This window comes from Mycteria americana, chromosome 15, assembly GCF_035582795.1.
Source record: "Mycteria americana isolate JAX WOST 10 ecotype Jacksonville Zoo and Gardens chromosome 15, USCA_MyAme_1.0, whole genome shotgun sequence".
Lineage (NCBI taxonomy): Eukaryota > Metazoa > Chordata > Aves > Ciconiiformes > Ciconiidae > Mycteria > Mycteria americana.
Genome location: NC_134379.1, coordinates 6,344,040 through 6,363,571, shown reverse-complemented (window position 1 = coordinate 6,363,571; position 19,532 = coordinate 6,344,040). Strand labels below are relative to the sequence as shown.

At 53.3% G+C, this 19,532-nt stretch overlaps 2 protein-coding genes across 11 annotated transcripts in view; one reads left to right on the top strand and one right to left on the bottom strand.

The window, feature by feature from the left end:
- SMG6 (SMG6 nonsense mediated mRNA decay factor) overlaps nucleotides 1–19,532 on the bottom strand; it is a 119,163-nt gene that overhangs the window by 99,237 nt on the left and 394 nt on the right. For 7 of the 9 annotated variants that reach the window (XR_012778036.1, XM_075518358.1, XM_075518360.1 and 4 more), the window contains exons 1-8: nucleotides 16,878–17,011; nucleotides 14,081–15,842; nucleotides 11,762–11,954; nucleotides 10,944–11,054; nucleotides 10,097–10,203; nucleotides 8,918–8,996; nucleotides 7,465–7,575; nucleotides 6,594–6,806 (exon numbers count right to left, since the gene is read on the bottom strand). Coding sequence is in view for 8 of the 9 variants with exons in the window: in XM_075518358.1 (XP_075374473.1) it covers nucleotides 6,594–6,806; nucleotides 7,465–7,575; nucleotides 8,918–8,996; nucleotides 10,097–10,203; nucleotides 10,944–11,054; nucleotides 11,762–11,954; nucleotides 14,081–15,842; nucleotides 16,878–16,971 (2,670 nt within the window). In the remaining variant the exon portion in view is untranslated. Of the gene's footprint in view, nucleotides 1–6,593; nucleotides 6,807–7,464; nucleotides 7,576–8,917; nucleotides 8,997–10,096; nucleotides 10,204–10,943; nucleotides 11,055–11,761; nucleotides 11,955–14,080; nucleotides 15,843–16,877; nucleotides 17,012–17,179; nucleotides 17,622–19,532 lie in introns of those variants that run through there. The other 2 variants (XM_075518362.1, XM_075518361.1) reach the window with 2 other exon arrangements.
- On the top strand, nucleotides 17,071–19,358 carry SRR (serine racemase). 2 transcript variants are annotated; one of them, XM_075518375.1, is made up of 7 exons: nucleotides 17,071–17,258; nucleotides 17,519–17,654; nucleotides 17,869–17,972; nucleotides 18,049–18,168; nucleotides 18,265–18,339; nucleotides 18,560–18,769; nucleotides 19,055–19,357. In XM_075518375.1, the coding sequence occupies exons 1-7, from the start codon at nucleotides 17,091–17,093 to the stop codon at nucleotides 19,250–19,252; spliced, it is 1,011 nt and encodes a 336-aa protein (XP_075374490.1). In that variant the 5' UTR covers nucleotides 17,071–17,090; the 3' UTR covers nucleotides 19,253–19,357. The 2 variants fall into 2 exon arrangements, with proteins under 2 accessions (XP_075374490.1, XP_075374489.1); XM_075518374.1 differs by having other exon boundaries at nucleotides 18,049–18,339; nucleotides 19,055–19,358.

Genomic DNA, 19,532 nt, shown 5'->3' with positions numbered 1-19,532 from the left:
AATTAATGCGAGTCCAGCAGTAAAGAGGCCGAGAAGCCTCTTTCGCACGCCACCAGCTCCCCCATGCTCAAAACAGTTTGTAAACCGTTTCCTAAACACAAAGGAAAAAAACCCCAGACCTAGTCCTGACCTCCACAAATGAGTAACCAAACCCAGCAGCTTCCTGCAAGCTCGTGGGGGTGAGGAAAGGAGGCTGCCTGCGAGGGACAGAGGGAACTCCAGGTTTCTCCCTCTCAAGTCCCACTTTGGGCACAAAAATTCAGGATGCAACGTCTCTTGCTGCTTTTTCACGTGGGTGGTGGGCAAAGGAGAGAAATAAGGAGGGGCAGCCTTTAGCTGATCATTAGTGCCCAGCATTCCTGCCCTAGAGAGCTTCTCTGCTTCTTTTTGCACCACAGGGAAGGCTCAGCAGAGGCTCACAGCACTGCAGTAGCTTGGATCAAATACAAGGCAATACAGCAACAAGCAGCAGGCTGGAGGGGAAGCACTGCCTTCCCTTGACAGCAAGGGCAGACCATAATGCAACAGACCACAGATGGGATCACTCACGTCAAATACTAGAGAGCACCTAACCATAGAGGAGACAAACTTCCGGACTTAATACAAGCCGCCTTCCTATGATAAGGGGCTGATGGCAGCCTGACCCAAGGCCTTGTTGTAAGACCTTGTGTATATCCCGCTACTGGCTCATGCACTGAGAAAAACCGAGGGTGCGCTCTCTCGTGTGTCCCCTCCCTTTGGGGACACACCTACGCCATCGCTGTGGTGTGGCTCAGATGTTTAATAGGTGTGAGAAATGGCTTCAGTAGAAAAACCCACTGGGCATCTCCGGGCACTGCTCTTCTAGTGGTTTCCAGTCCCTCCGCGCTCTGCACAGGCATATAGCGTTGGGTAAAAAACCCTGAAAGCATGCAAGAGTCAGCACAGGCTTCCAGAGCATCGTGTGCAGCCTGCAGGGTTACCCTTTTGGGGAGTCATGTCCCAGCAGCGGGGCAGAAGGCAGGCATGCCTGGTCTCTTATGATGCCCATCTAAACCAGAGGCACAGCCCTAGCTGCCCAGACTTATTTTCCAAATCAGAGGCTCCTAAAAAAGGACCATTCTGAGCACTTTGCCCACCTGACACCATGGAGGTAGCAAATGCGGGAGCCCTGTACTTCAGCCAGCAGGGACTATTCATAAGAGCCTGCATGGAAGAGAAAAGATCACCGTCCTGAGAAAAACCACCCAGCCATGCTGGCAGTGCGGAGAAATGCTCCCACCAGCTTGGCAGCAGACTCAGGGCAGACACTCCAGAAACAATGAGTTCCCCAAGCAGCCTCTTATCCATTCATCTGTAGGGAAGAACAACCATCTTTATAGCAATACATCATTTCCACTTTTGCCTGTCACTTATTTCTAGTCATGCGTAATGGAAAAGAGTTACAAGGTAAGAAAAGAGCTGAGAGTGAAGGGAGCCACTCTCGGTCAGGGGGGGTGCCTTTGTGGTATATTTGCACAAGCAGAGTTGGGCCACGCTCACAGACGCCCAGCTTACACCACAACAGCCTTTTAATGAACCAAATGCTCTGAGGGACCGCAGGGAGTGACAAAAAGGCAACCCCAACTCTGAACACAGGTCACTACCACTCCCCATGTGTGACTGGTCCATACAAAGGCCAGGCTGATGGAGCAAAATGGCCAAGAACCCCTCCACCAAAACTGCTACCAGACTAACATGAGGTTTTATCCCACTGCTCCCTAGAAACACCCCTCTCCAGATGCAGAGCCCAAGAGACAGCTCCCCCAGAAGAAAAATTGCACCAACTGAAACCAGCCAGGAGAAGGAGCCAGCCCAGTCACTCGAGCGGCTGCTGCCTAAGAGGAACAAGCACGCAGAGCAGAAACAACAAACACTGCCAAGGAAAAACGGATGTGAAACATGCAGGAGCTGACCAAAACAGTGACCCTTTTCACCGAGGACACATGGCCTCTGTTGAGGCAGTGACTTGGGCAGCCCCAAGCGCTCCCCAGTGCTCCTGGATGCACAGGTGTTCCCAAAAGTGCCTTCTCCAGCCTTGGACCCTGACTGGGCTGCAGAAGTATAAGGGGATGCAGCATCTTGGTGCGCAGGTGAGGCAGGCAGAGTCAAATAAAATTAAGCAGGCGAGAAGAACTGAGAAAGACAGAAGGTGAGAATCCTTACAAATGTCTCATCTCATCACAAATCAGAGCAAGTTGTGAAGATAGCCCCAACCAGGTATTGCTGGATAAGTTCCCAGTTAGCTGAATCCTGACCTAGAGTGAAAAAAGTGGGACAGCTCTCACAACCTCCGCTGCTTTGAGAAGACAGTGCCCTCATCCAGCTGCAGAGGACCATTTCCCCGCATGCGTGGCAGTCATCTGATTTTCTAGGACTTGGGAGATGGAAGGAGACGAAGGGGTCCAAAAGAGACTAGCACTACTCATCTGAAAGAAAATAAAACAAGCACCCAAAGATACGCACTGCTTACAGCTCCGACATTGTTGCTCTGTCCCCTGGTACTTGCACCCATTACCAGCACAGAGTGATACCTGAATAAGCTTCCAAAGAAGAGCACAGTAGGCAATAAAGAAGAAACACAAAACTAAGAAACCCTCTATATTCAGCCTATTGAAAGAACTTTGTCCTCTTTTTTTTTTTTGATAGACCTCCTGGTAGTATCTACTTGTGGAAACCCTGATGCACTGCCCACACTCCCCGCTGCTGAGAAGAAAGCCTGTGTAAAGAAATGGAGGTTAAAACCTGCTCTGAACTTCAGAGCTAATGATTCCACCACAAATTCTCTGCTATTGCAAAGGGGTTGTTGCTCCACGGGCACCCAGCACCAGGCAAATGCAATGCCTTTCTCCCTAAGCAGCAGGCTGAGGGGAAACAAGAAGGTTCCTGCAGCTGATGCACAGGGCTGAGACAGCAGATCTCGACTCTGGCCTTAGCTTTCCTAAGAGCTTTTTGGGTGGCCCTACCAAACTTTTGATGGCTCTACAAGACTGACCTCTCACAAAGAGGCTAGGAGACTTAATTCTTTAATGATGCTAAAGTATTCAGACATCTGGAGAGAAGTATTATTCAATTACTGTTGTGCCAAGGGAAAACCTCTCTTCCCTAATCTTAGCTGCAGCTATGGAGTAATCTTTATTAGTGCATGCATGCTGCGTGATAACACAAGGAAGTATCTACTGCAGAGCACAGGCAGCAGGCAATAGCAACTGTGGGAACCTTAACTCAGCATTTCCTGACAGAGGTGATTAAAATCTCAAACTCAGTGTAATATTAACACTTTCTCAAGAGACTGACAGCACGTTTGCACTGTTTACTTTACCAATTCACAGTCTATGCAGCAAGTTGCATACAGTACTATCAGATTTAAGATCAATACAGACCCACGGCAAACGAAACCAGTGGCACAGAAGAAATGGCAGAGACTCAGCTCTTCAGCTCACTTTGCCCTATCCAGCTGTTTTAAAAAAAAGAAATACAGCTGCTCATTGGTTCAGCCTCCTTTTTTGCATTTCTTATTGGAATCCCACATGAAGTGACCTGATATTGTCACGTAAGCAGGGCACTGGGTCAGCCTGGACTCTCCTGCCACTGCACACCTAGAAATGTGCAACGTGCAAGAGACCACAGAGAACAGCCATTTACAGAATGAAACCCCAAAAGTCTGCGGGCATAACAGACAAAACCCTAAGCACAAAACAGCCAGGCTGCAACCCAAACACTTCTTCAGCTCGCTTTGAAACTGTCCCATGCCCTCTGTGCCAGCAGTGCCAAATCCAGTTACTGAGGAAGGGGCCAAAGAGAGATGCATGCCCCTCGGTGTGGACAGATGGTACGTTCTTCTAGTTCTGCATCTTCCTAGAAAACATGATGCAGCAAACTGTGAGAGAAGCAGCTATGCCAAGCCTGTACCTAAACACACAGTGCCAAGGCAAATCGCCAGCACTGCACGCCACCTCTTCTTGTCACAGCAACGGCTGCAGTGTGAGCTGGCCTTCTGCAGACTTGCCATCACGCTTTACAAACTCCATTCAGTTGGCTCCTAACCCTGAAATAAAGTAATGATGTTTGTGTCTTTGTATAGGGCTGCAGAAGGAAAAAAAAAGTCAGCACTGAGAAGAGACGCGCGAGCATGTGCTGAGCAGACTCTGCTCGCTAATGGGGACAGCGTGCACATCAGCAGATCCTGGAAGAGTAATTGTTCAGCACTTCCCTGCCAAGCGTGCCACATCACAGGACTGGCACCTAACCGCCTGCACAATGAAGAAAGCGACCACTGAGGATGGAAAACATCCCAAATCAATTTCTTGTCACCTGTGAAACAGCCAGCATCTCCACAGTAAAAACACCAGTCACCTGTGGCCTGGGCTGGGTTTGAAGCAACAGCCTCCATTTGAAGGGTAGAAGGAGCCTCTGTCCCACGCCTCTGCCCTGTACGTGTCCAGAGCCACCAGGGTCTACACTTGCAGCGTTATATCTGCTTCTGAAAGCTGAACGCTCTCCCATTCTACCCTGCAAAGTTCCATTCTCTGGCCCAGAAACAGCTGCCATAAAGACTGATGCCCGAGGAGCTACCTGCAGAGCACAGCTGCCAGTACAAACGAAAGACCACGGCTTGCCTCAGCCTTTTCAAGGGCTAAAGCTGGCAAGGAAGTGACCAAGGAGGCAATGACACAGTTTAGACTCATTTCCCCAAAATGACACGCAAGCACTGGCACACATCCCCTGGGAGAAGAGCTGTTCCCTTCCGCTCGGCTGGGGGATGTGGGGCAGAGGCGCTGCCAGGATGAGGGCTGCTGCCTGCCCCTGGCGCAGGCAGGGCCCTGGCGCAGGCAGGGCCCTTCCGAGGCCAAACAGTGCCACACAGTGGCAACACGCAGACTGCTCTGCTCCCTTCCCGAGAAGGAGCTGCAAACCACCCAGCGATGCAGCGAAGAAGAGGCTAAGAGGCTATGGCTTCAAGGAGCAAGGAGTCCAGAGCTTCCGGAAGAGCTGCTGTCTTTATCCAGCCCACAACTTCACAGCACGGTATCTTTGGCAGCGACACAGATTTAAGGTTTCCTTTTCACCTGGTTATTTTTAATCCAGATCAGTTTGGTGACATGGCCACGGCACAGCTCCGTAAGCAGTTGTGCCAACGCAAGTGGAGTGCTGCACCGCAACAGGCACAGGCAGCCCAAGTACAAATACCTTGGCTGCCAAAACCAGCGGTGCCCAAACCTGCACCTTCAACTCCCCCTGCCCTTTTGCCATTGTATTTCTGATCATGCGGCCTCTCAGTATCAGTGCGGAAAGCTTTCCACGAGCCAACATTTCCAACAGATGAAGAAATCAAGACTAATGGTAGTAATCAGGCACACAATCTGCACAGGCATTGCCAGCAACCTGCGCTTCAGAGAGCACAGCCCCCCATTGAAGAGACCAAGGGCAAGCTCTAGAAACAGTGCTGCACTATAAACAAGACATCACTGCCCCCCGCTTTGCTAGCCGTTACACTACCTCACATGGGAGCACTGCAAAAGAGAAACTCCCAGTGCCTCAAAAACACTCGCAGCATCTTATGTCAAAGGATCTTCATCAATGATTTATGGAGAGGCTAAAGCTTGGCACATTCCTTTCAATGATGCTGAGGAAGCAAAGGTCTCCAGAAGAGAAGCTGAGGAGAGGGAAAAACAACCAAGGGCAGTAATGTCTTAGAAATGCCGCAGCTATGTGCCAGAGCTTATCTTTCAAAGCTCCAAGACTTCACCCCAGTTCCACCCAGCTGAAGTCACAAACTAGTTATAAAAGTGCAATCATATCTGAGAAGCTCTGCGCCCCGCAGTATGTGCAGAAGGTCTTCCCAGTTCTGCTAAACTCACGTTCTTAACAGCCATTTTAGGACAGGCAGCCCAGAGCTCCCTGGCAAGTTCTCTTGCAAGCCACATGCGCCAAAGCAGTGTGAGGATTCCTAGAGGATGAGCTCCCAACCACCACTGTCTTCGCCTGCATTCCTGTGCCTGACAAACAGAGTTCACTCGGGCTCCTCTTGCAAGGTACAGAGCTCGAACAGACTCACAAGAGATACGGTTGGTCAATTATTTTTTTACCCTTGCAAAAGAAAGGCACCAGTCTGGCCTCTCAGCAGAACAAGTAATGCAAATATGACACCTACGCTAGAAATTAAAATCACAATCATCTGGCTCTGGGACAAGTGACCCACTTCCAGAACAAGACTCAGAGCTTACAGGGTCACCTAACCCTGGTGTTCAGCACCTGACCTCATTTCCCACCGGCAACCTCACCCAAGTTAGAGGCCTCAGCAGAGGCATTTCACAGCATCTTCTGTTTGTGCCTCTCTCATTCCGTATCAGCCACACCAGCACACGCTGCCAAGAAATGGATGGTAACAATATGCCTTAAACACGAGAGGCACGAGGTCACCAACTCCTCAGCCTGACCCAGGCACAGCTCCCATAGGGGAAGCCAAAACACTGGAAAATTTAGCAACAGGAAAGCAAAACAGATCCAGTGTCATTCCACTGCATTCCAAACACATGACACCAAAGCCAACTGCCGCCTCCTGCAGTACTCACATCGCTGGGGCTGAGGTTCCCAAGACCGTTGTCCTGCTCAGAATCCCTGCCGGACTCATGGCCCTGGGAGGAGCGGGGGTGGGAAGGATGGATCCAGATCTCCAGCCGCGTGGCATCATCTCCAACTTGTCGCAATGTGGACTTCTTGCCCTTCCCCCGGCGGCTGGGGCTCAGATCCAGCACCTGATGTTTCCTCTGCTCCATCTGCTCAGCCTGGGCAAACAGGACAGATTCAGATCACCCAGGGATCAAAGTTCAGGAAAAGAATGTCGTTTCATTTACATGGAGATATTAGCTCTTCCCCCTGCTTCAGAACCACAGTAACTCATTGACAGGTCCAGAATTTGGTTTCTGACACCATAGGACAGTGCAGGTGAGAGATTTTTCAACTCCAGCTGCCCCGGGACAAGAAAAGCCGTGTCCAGTCCTAGCAGGGTGTGACAGCCAACATGCTGTATCTTTCACTTGGGGTGACCCTCTGGGGCACAAAGGGATTGCAGCTTCTTGTCCACCCCTGCGGGGCACCTCTGGGATAAGGCAATGATCATGCTACATGCCAAGGCCATACCGCAAACCACAGCAACCTACAGCCCTCGCTGAGCTTGGCTGTTTTACAGTTTGCAATCCAGAAACAAGAGATTCAGCTGCCCAAACAACCCCAAAAGGAGTCTGAAGAGAGGCAGAAAGGACACTGTAATTCTGAAGACTGTGACTCTCATCTGACTCCCAACATGGAATTTCTTAGAAGTCGGTAAGTGGTGACTCCAACTCCAAAAGCCACCATCACCCTCCTCTCTGGATCACAGCTCTCCAGTACAGAAGAGCCAGCACGGGCAGCTGCACCATCCCACAGCCCAGCTCCAAGACTCACCTTGCGTTTTGTCTCTTCAAACAGACTCATGAGGCTCTCCTTGGCTGTGAGGATGGGGTTGCTAGCAGCCAGACTGCGCATATAATAGTAGACAGCATCCAGCTTTCTCCTCTGCAAAAACACAACCAGACTCAGCTGCCACTCACTCTGGGGCATTCAGAGCCAAGCTCTCACATACTTGGCCTTCCCTGTCCCTCGATACACATGCCCTCCCCCTCTATATCACCTGGGACAGACAGACATGCAGACAAACAGTATGACAAGCAGGACCTTGAACTCTCCATCCACATTCACAGCTACCTACAACCACCAGCACAAAGCACGAGCCCTTTGCCAGGGTTAGGGAGCGCAGGTGACACCGCAGCCTGCAGACTCACTCGCTTTAGCCCCAAGGCTGCTACAGAAACCATCAACCCAGAGGCTCACACAAAACAGTCCCTCAGCAGACATCATGGTAAAGGACAACAGTATAAATACTGAATTCCTGACAGTTCAGGAAATAACCCTTTTCAACATTACCATGAATACAGAAACGACTCCACATGAGTTTCACAAAGAGCACAGGTCCAGGAAGACACGAGGGTTTGCCAGACTCCTGCCGGTGGTGGGAGAGGATGCCCCCCTCATCTCAACCTGCCGCTGGGCTAATCCCCTCACGCTCGAGCAACTTCTCAGCATCTTTTCTCCCACAGGCTGGCCACAGGGAATACTGTGAGAAGGCACCCCCCAAGTCTTTATGCTATCAAGACACACAGCCGTTTAGGGTTTCGCCCACATGCTGCTGGCCTTACAAACCACCACAGAAGGCAGGACGCTTTGCTGCTCCAAGCCCCACACCAGGAGTCAGAAAGGTCATTCCCAGCCATGAAGAAAATGTGGTTCTGAACCCAACAGTTCTGAACTGCTCTGCTTTAAACCAGCATCGCAAACAGGCAGATGCCTAGCAGCTCCTATGTCCCAGCCTGATGCTTCCTGCTGATTACCTGCTGTAACATCTTCCTCGAATTAAGTTTTCCTTCATGGCTGGAGTAGCCAGCAAAACTGAAACCTAAGAAAGTCATATGTGGATGTCGCTTAGACCAGTGCCCATAGGTTCAGTGAAGACATGGCGAACTGAAACAGCCTCCTCATGACAGTGTGGCCTTGAGCACAAAAATCTCATGCAAAACTTTAAACACAACCTACTTTTGAAACATTTGCACTCTCAACAGCCCACAGAACAGTCCCCAAAATGCCAATAGCCTGAGGGAGTAGCATGTATCTAAGAAAGCTGCCTGAAGCCACAGCAGCTGGAATCCACACAGCACATCCTGCCATCAGCTTTTTTCTTTTTTTAAAAAAAACATCTGGAAACTCTGCCCTAAACAATGCCTTTCTCTACCAGAGGGAATCTCACAGCCATCCCAGAGGCTTTCCCTATGCTTACTACACCCTTGCATGATGAGCATCTTACCGTGTAGATGGCCAGGAGTGCCAGCTGGTTGTATGGGCGGCCGTTTTTGGGAGCAATTTGCTGAGCCTTCAGGTACCAGCTGAGGAAGGCAAAAACCAGAGAGAAAGAGTTACTGAAAGGACATCAGGTCACCCTCCTTGCTGTGAAGGGCACAGAATTCCCCTTGCAGCACTGGCAGTCCCGCAGGGAACAGGCCCTTTGCACAGGTGCCCTCTGCCTGCGAGATGCACACAGGCAGCGAGCCTGCACCCAGCCTGGAGGGTGCACAGGACAAGAGAGAGGGGCAGATACAGCTGCAGAAGGAAACGTTCTTGGCTCAGCCTGAAGATGAGCATTTAGCCACATCCAGCAAGTGTGCTGTCCCCCGTGCAGCCTCAGGCACAGAGAACAGGCTATTCAGGGAACATTTCTCTCTCAGTCCCCTTTTTAGCTCCATGGCAGCTGGGACCAAACCTTTCTTGTTGCTTAGCTCGTTTCCAATATTTTCAAGATACTTAATCATCCCAAGAGAAGATGCATCCATTCAGCGGCAGTCCATTCATCCCTCCATTCTCCTCTCTATTTTCCCTCAATTGTATTATCCACTCTCCAGCTTATATCATGCCACACAGATCCATCAACACTGTTCAGACACATCATGAACCCACTATGTTCCACTCGGCCTCCCTGAGATATCAGCATACCCCATAACGTCCACAGACCCCAAAATAGGCAGCTTTCCCTGCCCTGTTCTCCAAACATCGACAGAAGTCTTTGCTCCAGAAAAAAGATCAGAAAAAGGACTGTAACCGGGGGGGGAGGGAGCGACAGGAAGCAACAAGTGCCAGTAACTCCTGATGCAGTCAGACATATGGACACATATGGGAAGCTCTCCTAGCTGAAAAGCTACCAGAAAATACAACAGCCAGTCTGCCAGCCTCAACAGCATAAACCCTCCCTGTCACAGGATCAGCACAGGACAACTTCCACACTAGATGGCTGGAGGAAGACTGAATCTGCTGGCTTGCTTTCTGGGATAGCAAAACAGCCTAGGCTACATCTTTCAGCTTCACAGGACTGCAATACAATGAGGCATGAGAAGACTTCTTTGGCTAGAAGCAAGTTTAAGCATGAAATGAGATAGATCCCTTGTAGATAGAGGAAGAGCTGTGCTCAGCACTACAGAGAAGAACACAATACCTGCGTGCCTTTCCGTAGTTTGCAGTGTCATTTGCTTGTTCTCTGTATCGGCAAATGTCCCCTTGACAAATCATACACCTCTGAGCACTGATCAGCGCATACTTCACCTGGAAAGAAGCATTCAGTACGTCATGTGGGACCTGCGCAGCTCTGGCTCACCTGCAGACCCAGCGAGCACACAGGGACTGTAGAGAGCTAAGAGGAGGTCACCGACACACTGAAGGTCTCACAAAAGGGCAGCAGAATGAAATGACAAGGCTCAGTGGCACTGGTTCAGCATTTGTAGGGGCAAGCCAATCCCCTAAACACCTCCTCTCTTATAACAACGTCCCATCTCTCTCCAGAAGAGAGTTGTTCAGTCCGTGACTAATTTGAGGACAGCTGTTAGACAAACACATCTCTCTGGGAATGGAGCTGGACTAAAATATGCTTTCCCAGCTGTCCCTGGCACCTGCACTCACAGCTCAGGGCAATACGCTGTCAAGTGTCAGGGAGGCAGCGCAACTGTTAGCTTTCCTTGTTCATTATTCTGGATTCCATAGACAGAAATAAGAGATGTTCAATATCTAAGGCAAAGCCAGAGTACCTTCAGACACTTCTTTCCCTCTATTAGCCCTGGTCACAGAGCTGGTACAAAAAAAGTTCTTCTTTGCAAAGGAAGCTAAGAAATGTTAATGCACCAGAGTTGGTTCAACAAGTACTCCAACAGCTGAGAAAGATTCCCTGCAAACATACGGACTTCTGTTCAGAGTACAGCTGCCTACCTCTTGGCAAGGGCAGCGCATAGAGTTCAGCATGTTGCATACGATTAACAGGATGAGAAGTCCCCAGGAAGAAGCCAACCTACCATTTTCCTCAGAGGCTTACTGCGGATGGCCATCCCATCCATATAGTCCTCTAGCTTGAACTGGTATGACACCTGCAGCTTCTGGAGTAGGCCATCAAAAAAGGAAGTGCCCTGCAAAACACACACATACTTGGATGTTACAATCTTTCTGATGACGAGCATGAAATCACCACACCATCCCTGCCACATGCAAGAAAGAAGGTCCTTCTCCCTGAGGTTTGGGCTGTTTCTCTTCAGAAAACACCAAGGAGGTCGGGGGATCTCCAACCTCAGAGGTTTTCAAGACTAAGCTAGACAAAATCAAGACTGACCTGATCTAGTGTTTGAAGAGTCCTGCTTTGAGCAGGAGGTTGGACTAAAGCCCTCCAGCAGTCCCCTCCCACCAACCTAATTCTATAAAACACATCCACTCGGATCTGTCAGCCTACCTTCTACAAAGAGTAAACCAAGCTGCACAGTTTAATGGAATCACTTTGAAGCAAATTTGATAAAGATGGCACAAACACCTCCAGGAATGCTTCTGTTTATTTCCACATCAGGGCATTCATTTAGTTTTAGCTTAAATCAATTTCTAATTAACACAAAACACACCAAAACAGGCCTAGTTTAAATTATAACAAACATCCACCTGGATCTGCACCTGCCACACTAAACGATAATCTGTCTGAGCATTCTCCTTGCACAAGGACGGCCTAAGGCACACAGAGATATGAATAGGATCAAGAAGGCTAGCTGCCCAGCTACACCATCCCATTCTAAACACCAGCCAATCCCACCCAAAGGTTTAGTGGAGTTTGGGGATGTTTCTCTCTTCTTACCTCATCCAGAAGCTGGAGCAGTTTGTTCCGAATTTCTTGGGCATTTTCCCCCTGAGGGTCCTTGAGGAGCTGCCGGAATTTCTCAATCACCTGGTAAAACGCGTTCTTCCACAGCAGCTGGTCCACGTTCTGGGTATCGGAGAACTCGATATCCATCAGGATGCACCGTTCGTACAGCTGCAGCATCTCCACCCTACAGCGAAACACAATCAGCAGTCAACACAGCAGCAACTGCCCGGCCCGGGCCTGAGCTGCCAGGGAACACGGGCTGAGCCACCTGCTGATTTTCATCCAGCAAGCACGAGATGTCAGCAGTTCATCCGGCTCGCACGCTACAGCAAATCGATTCTTCCACACGCGTCCCAGAGGGAGACGGGAGCTGTTTCAATCAAACACCCTTCCTGCTCCAAGAGAGCAAATCTGAAAGGACCATCTCCCTTGTATGTATGCATCAGAACAGGTCAGGGCCTGGCAAAGAGCAAGGAGCTCTGCGACAGCTCTGCCACTGGGAACAGCAAGGCACAAGTGCCTCCTGATATTAACACAGAGAAAGCGTTCACTGCCAGGCTCTGCTCCTTCTGAGCACAAAGTCTGGCCGCTACGGGCCAGGAACAAACACACAAAGAACCAGAGGGCAAGAGAGGTCTTGCCATTAAAATGATCCCCACCTCCCCTCCATTCAACCCAAATACACAGCAGAAACAGAGACCTTGCTTCCTCAAAAATGAACGAGAGCTGGGAACATCACACCTGAAGGAAATAAAGCCTCGGAGTCCCAGAAATCACATTCCCCTTGCCAGCTACCTACAGCCTTGCCCGGACGCTGGAGCAGAATTCCTCCCCTGAATTTAATAAAATAGTTGCAGGCTAGAAACAGCTCCACAATACGTGGGGCGAGTTTACAGCAAAGGGGATCCTCAGCTGTTACTGCCTTGGCAGCCTTATCCCTTATAATGCTTTGAGCCCTACAGAAAACAGTACAACAGCGTAGATGGTGAAGCCTGGAGCGAAGCCAGATGGCAATGCCTGGAAGAGCCTGACAGAATACGAGAAGGATGCTGGCAGGTTTCTGTGCAAAGCAGAGAGCTTTGCAGGTTCTGCCGCCCTACCCCACACAGTCCCCAAACCCTGCACACACACACTTGGACAGCAAAAATCACTGACCAAGAGAATTAGACGTTTCAGCAGATGGACATCCTGTAAGCAGCACTTGCATCCAAGAGCCCCAACACAGCTCTGCCGACAGGCTGGCAGCACACACTCAGACACAGGCAGGAGACACACCGAGGCGGATGGACACTGCCGGCAGGGATGGGGCCAACCGTGCCTACGCTCCCAGGGCAGGGTGGGCTTTACACGGGCCACAGCAGCACTGCGAAGTCTTTCCTCTCCCTCCAGACAACAGCTCTGCGTGACCTTGACACCTTGAGGAAGACCTGAAACCTCCAGTGCTGCTTCAAGCACAGACATATCCCACCCTACGGTCTATAGCACAAGTCCCCAAAACACAGAACAAGCCCTGAAATGAGCTCACCTGCTAGATTTGCTGCCAGTCAGCTCTGAAAATAAGACTCCAGAGAAGCCCTGGAGACACGGAGGTCACAAGTTAATGGGAAAGATGCCACGTAGAAACTTGCTACAGCCATGTTAACTACCCTCCAGAGCACTAGTGTCACTTCCCTCTCGCTAGCTGGCATCACCAGGCTACTCCCACTGGACCACCCTATGTCACAGGGTTGAGTAGCGTCAAGAGCAAAACTACCTGGCACTTCAAAGGCACTGTCACTGTTACACAGCATCAGGAACCCACGCAATGCTTCGCAAGCACAAGCCAACAGTCGTCGCCCCTGAAGCCCAAAATGCAAATCAGACAGCAGATAAATGAGGACAGGTAAGAAAGCAGAAGTCCGCCAGCAAATACTGAAAGCACATGAGAGCACTGGAACTGAGAGAGACCAGCTCCAGCAAGAGCAAGAAGAACCCAAGAGACAGAGCAAGTGCTCATCCCGCTCCCTCATGTCCCTGCAACGCAGACAAGGCATTCCACAACCACAAGAAGCCACGGCTTAGCTCCCAGCCCAGGCAAATGATATCTTCACCCATAGTTTTGTTCTGATACCCACACACCCCTGGCACATGACAAACAGTCCCAGCACATCAAAACCTAGCGAGCCGCTGCCCCATCTCCTGATCTCCAAGACATTGACGTCTCCAGCCTACCAGATCCCCAAGGAGCACCATTCTCTGGATAACAGTTCTGGTAGCAGTTCACCCTGTAAATGACTCAGTCACACACCCCTCTACAGCACAGCCACAAACCTCAGCTGGCCCATCTTCTCCAGCCCCTCTGGGCTGATGCGGTCTCTGGAAAGCAGATTGCTGAGCTGCTGCTCCTGGTTCCCAGCCTCACGGAGGAGTTTGCTGAGCTCCTGCTGCTGCATGTTCCGCATCTGCTGCTCCATCTCAGGACTCAGAGGAGTTGGGGGGAGTGGGCCACACATGTACTGCCCTGCCTGGCCGGGGTACCCAGGGTAATAGGCTCCTGGGTACACACCATTGCTTGGACCCATAGGATACTGCAGGGAGTACCCACCATAAGGATACTGGGGGCCTTGACCAGAGGCCCGAGGGTAATAGTAGGGGTTGTCGGAATTTTGGAACTTATAGTAGGACGTCTGGGCCTGGCAGGCTTCCCCCCAGGAGGTAGGGCTCACTTCATCGTCCGTGTCTAGGAAGTGAAGCTGAGCGGTCTGGCTCTTCAGGGCGGGTTTTTGGTCCGGGTTGTTCGGGTCCCACAGCCTGCGAGCAGTGCCACCTCGGCCCCTGCTTCGGGGGCCTTTACTCCCAGCACCGCCGAGCAGAAGCCTGGGCCCAGGATGACTGGGTTCAGGGGAGCCCGCGGTGCTGGCAGAGAGGTCCGTGTTGGCAGGCAAGAACAGAATCCCACGGCCCCTCCCTTGGGGTTCTCTGCTCTGGCTCCTCGCCTCCAAAGCCTCTGAGTCATTGCAACTAACAAACGCCTTCAGGGGCTTTTTTTTATCTGTATCTGCCAGATTGATATCCCTGTTCATAGTCTTGCTGTCAAATGTGACTCGAAAGGGTCCCTTGACTTCCCTGCCGTTGCTGCTCCACTCGCTCTCACTCCTAGAAGCTCGACTCTGCTCTGAACGCTTTTTCTTGTCTGAATTCCTGCTGAAGACATATGCTTCTGCCTCATCGATTCTGTCATCGTCCAAGGAGTCAGTGGAGGATGCAGAGAGCTGCTTCCTAGGACGTATTCTTTCTCTGGCACGCTCCTGCCGCCTCTCCACCCCATCCATAAGCGGGGCTCCATCTACGCTGTTGTTGCTTCCAGCTGAGCTTGTGCTGCAGGTGCGGTATCGGCTCCGACGCTTGTCAGAGCGGGAGTACCGTTTGGTAGAGCCCAGCTTGCCCTGCATCACCTCGTCGCTTGTTCTCCTTATCCTGTCGCTTCGCTCTATTCGTCTTCCTTTTTCTCCCCTTGAGGCTTTCACTCCTTCCCCTGCCTGGCTCCCCTCTCTATCCTCCTTGCTTGATTTGGTTTTCCTGTTGTTGTCTTTTCCAGTACATTTCTCAGTCTCTTCATTTCCCTCGACTTTCAGCTGCTCCATCTTACTGGTGACTTCCTCGGTAGCTGACCGCAGGGCCGGTTCTTTAGCAGCTAAATGCAGGCGTTTCCCAGGCTGGTAGATCTGCTGGTCCGGCTTCTTGGTTCTCCTAGTGGTCTTGGGACACCACTCATCTGCAGCAGGCTGCTTGGACAAGCTCTCCTGGCTCTGAAGGCCACCTTTAGTCTCTGTCTCTTCATTTTCCTGCGAAGGACCATTCTGCTTGGGGCCATCAACTTTGTCAAAATTCTCCATGACTAGAGCCTCTCCTCTTGAAGGGCCCTTGTCGTTGGCACTCTCCTCCTCAGCTCTGCTCCCCTCCTTCTCCGAGGTCTCGTGCTTCGGCGGCACGAGTTTGCTCCTCAGTCGGGAGAGGCCAGGCTTGTAAATCTCCAGGTCTGGGCGCCTGTTGTCTTTGCGATGCCTCGGCTCCTTCACTTCCTTCATGTTTTCTGGGGAAAAATGGAGAGAAGAAAGTTATTCCCACCACAAACCAGCCAGGAACAAAAAACCATCATAACAAATACTCAAGGGAAAATATTAAGTAAAGGCAAAGAGCCTGATGCCCTCAGGGCAGGTCCAAGACAACAGATCTGAAGTTCGCTGTCAAGGTTTACAGGAAATCACAGAGCAAGAGTAGGAAACGAGAAAGTACAACGCTGACCAAAACCTTGGTCTGATTCACTTACAAAACGCATCCTGCAACAGTTTTGCCTCAAAGAGCCAGCAAGCCGAGAAAGTGACAGATAAAGCACAATGCATGATTTGAACACTCGTATACAAGTACCGGACAAGAAGTTTTAGTGTCACAGGTTTCAGCAGCAGCTGCCTGCTGTTGGTGCAGGAGCCCTTCTGTCTGCAGGTGCTGCCTTCTCCAACAGCCCCCCTGCTCTGCCAACAGATCGCGTCAAAGATGCATTTTCCCCCCTTACTCACAACTCAGTAACGTTTCTCTCCTCCTCTCCGTAACTGTATTTACACAAAAACTCGTTAGAGAACACAGCCTGGGCAATGCGTAATTAAACATTTTACCAAGGCCGAGGTGTTACACACTGCATTTCCTCAACTTTTTCCTCCTGTCAGTAACTTGCACCAGCCCGTACCACCGCACCTCAGCCCCGCGAAAGCCACCGCTACCTGGGGCTGGGCCCCGGAGGGGACAGCGAGGCCCCCGAGGGGCAGGGACCGACCTGACCGGGGCAAAGCCGCACCAGCTGCCGTTGCCCGCCGCGGGCGCCCCGCAGCCCCCCAGAGGCCCCCGTTCTCCGTGCGTCGGCGTTTGCGTGCTCCCACCCCGGCGACGACCGTGTCCGGGGCGACGCGGGCCCAGCGGGGCGGCGGCCCTGCCCTGGCCCCGACCCCAGCCGGGCGGTGCGGCCGAGGGGCCCGGCCCGCCCCCGGGCAGGTGCCGCTGAGGGGAGGGGGAAGGCCTAAGCGGCGGCTCCCGACTCCCGCCAACGCCCCGCCGATCTCCGCCACCACCTCACCTCGTCCGCCGCCGGCCGCGGCACGGGCCTGCGCCGCCACCATGTCCCGCAGCTCGGCGGCCGAGACGCGGACGCGCTCCAGCCCCTCCGCCATCTTCCCTCTGCCGGGGGAGGGAGAGGTGGGGGCGGGACGGACGGACGGCGGCCGCGCAGGGCCAAAAGCGCCGCCGCGCGCATGCGCGTTTGCCCCGGGGGTCGCGCAGCGCCGAGCACATGGCCGGGCCGCCCCGCCTGGCGCTGGCCGACGTCCGGGCGGCGGAGGGGCGGCTGGGCGGGCGGCTGCACCGCACGCCGCTGCTCACCAGCGGGGGCCTGGACCGCCTGGCCGGCCGACGGCTGCTCTTCAAGTGCGAGCTCTTCCAGAGGACCGGCTCCTTCAAGGTGCGCGGGGACGGCGGAGCTGCACGGCTCCCGGCTCGGCGCTCGGCCCCCGGCCGGCCTCGGGGCAAAAGTCGCTTCTTGCGCCGGAGAAACTCGCTTTCCGGCAGCGCCCGAAGCAGACGTGGCTCCTGCCGCCCTGCATGGCGGCTGCACCGCTTCCCAGGGCGCGGGGGAGGCTGCAAGGAAGGACGTTCCTTCCCCACCTCCCCGCAGGCCGGCTCCCGGGCAGCGGCACTGAGGGTGCCGCTCCGTCTTTACAGATCCGCGGTGCCCTGAACGCAGTCAGGAGCCTCGTTGAGGAAAGCGAGCGCGCTGGAAGTGGGCTGCCCCGGGCCGTCGTGACGCACAGCAGCGGGAATCACGGGCAGGCACTTGCCTGTGCTGCCCAGATGGAAGGTAACGCATAGCCCGAGCTCCCGCCCCAGCTCAGGGAGCAGCCAGGCAGCGGGCACAGGGCCAGGGGTAAACGCAGAGCTTGGTGCCCTGGAGATAAGCAGGAGCTAGCATAGGCAAGGCACAGCCCAGGCTGCGCACACATCGCTCCTGCAGCGCTAGCTGGCTGCTTGCGGCTTTTTGGCTCTTTGGATTTGCCTCCTCTTTCGTCGCACAGGGATTCCTACTTACATCGTGGTGCCGAGGACAGCCCCGCGCTGTAAGCAAGCCGCCATCCGCGCCTACGGTGGCACGCTGGTGCCGTGCGAGCCCGGCGACAAGGTGAGGCATGGGGGAGAGCGGCGAGGGACACGGCCCAGCCAGACTGAAAGGCGGCCACCTGCACTCTTTCCCTTAGTCCAGAGCCGAGACAGCAGCTCGCGTAGTCCAGGAGACCGGAGGAGTCATGGTGCACCCCAACCAGGAGCTGGCGGTGATGGCAGGGCAAGGCACTATCGCCCTGGAGGTGCTGGAGCAGGTGAGGGAAACGCACAGCCCGAACCCAGCCCCGCGCTCTGCTCCTCACAGGCAGGGGCGCAGCAAAAGGGAGCACTCACACTTCCTTTCTGCACAGGCGCCCGAGGTAAATGCAGTGGTGGTTCCCGTTGGAGGCGGAGGAATGATTGCAGGAATAGCAGTTGCCATCAAGGTAGGCAACAAGCTCATCGGGGAAGTGGCGGCTGCATCTCCCCGTGGGAAGGGCAGGGCTCCCAAAGACAGGCAGCAGCCGTGGAAATCCTGCTGTGGAAATCTCTCTGTGCCTGGGGTCCGCACGGCAGCAGCATGGCGTACTTGGCTCCCTGCACGTGCAGCAGGAGGGGACAGGCACACGCTAGTTTAAACCGAGCGGCTCCTCCTGCTCTCTGCAGGCTTTGAGACCAGATGTGAAAGTGTTCGCTGCTGAGCCGCGCAACGCAGATGACTGTTACCAGTCCAAGGTAAGAGGGGAACTGACCCCCAACCCTCACCCGCCGGATACCATCGCAGATGCAGTTAAAACCAGCATCGGACCAAACACATGGCCCATCATCAGGGATTTGGTTGATGACGTCCTGACAGTCTCGGAGGAAGAAATCAAGGTAAACACTCCCGGCTCCCTTCTCACGGTAGCTGCCAGCAGGCAGCTGCCTCCATCCACGCTCTGCCCCTCCACTCACCCCTCCGCTCTCCCAGGGCAGCACAACGCCCTGCACACCACCGCAGCTGTGCAACACCCACGCTGTCTCCAGCTGGAAAGGGCTGGCGGAAGCTCTGCTCTCCCTTCCCAGAGCGCTGCAGAGAGATGTGCACGCGCAGTGCCCTCCGCAGCCCTGGAGCAGCCTGTACTCGCTGCTGGGATGACAGCTGCTGCTCTGTCCTGACAGCGAGCCACATGGCTGGTGTGGGAAAGGATGAAGCTGCTGATTGAGCCAACTGCGGGTGTGGGAGTGGCGGCTGTGCTCTCGGAGCAGTTCCAGGCAGTCCCCCGGGACGTGGAGAACGTTTGCATCGTGCTGTGTGGGGGAAACGTGGACCTGAGCTCCCTGACCTGGCTCTCAGACCTCCCTGGGAAAGGGGAATGAGAATGGAGCAGTGTCTCGAGCAATGGAAACCTCACTCTGCATTTGTACAGTCTTGTTTGCGCGCTACTAAAAACAGATTAACAACCCCAAACGTTTGAAAGTTTTTGTGGAGGGATAAAGGAAGCTGGCATTGGTCTCTATGGCACAGAGTCGCTTGGTTCCAAAGCAAAGGGTTGCTACTGGGGGGGGGTCTGGAAGCAAAGCACTGCCAGTTCTCCCTTCCCCAGCCACCCTGCTTTGGGACAGGCCTCCAGTGAGCTGTGCTCCGTCCCTCTCCCCA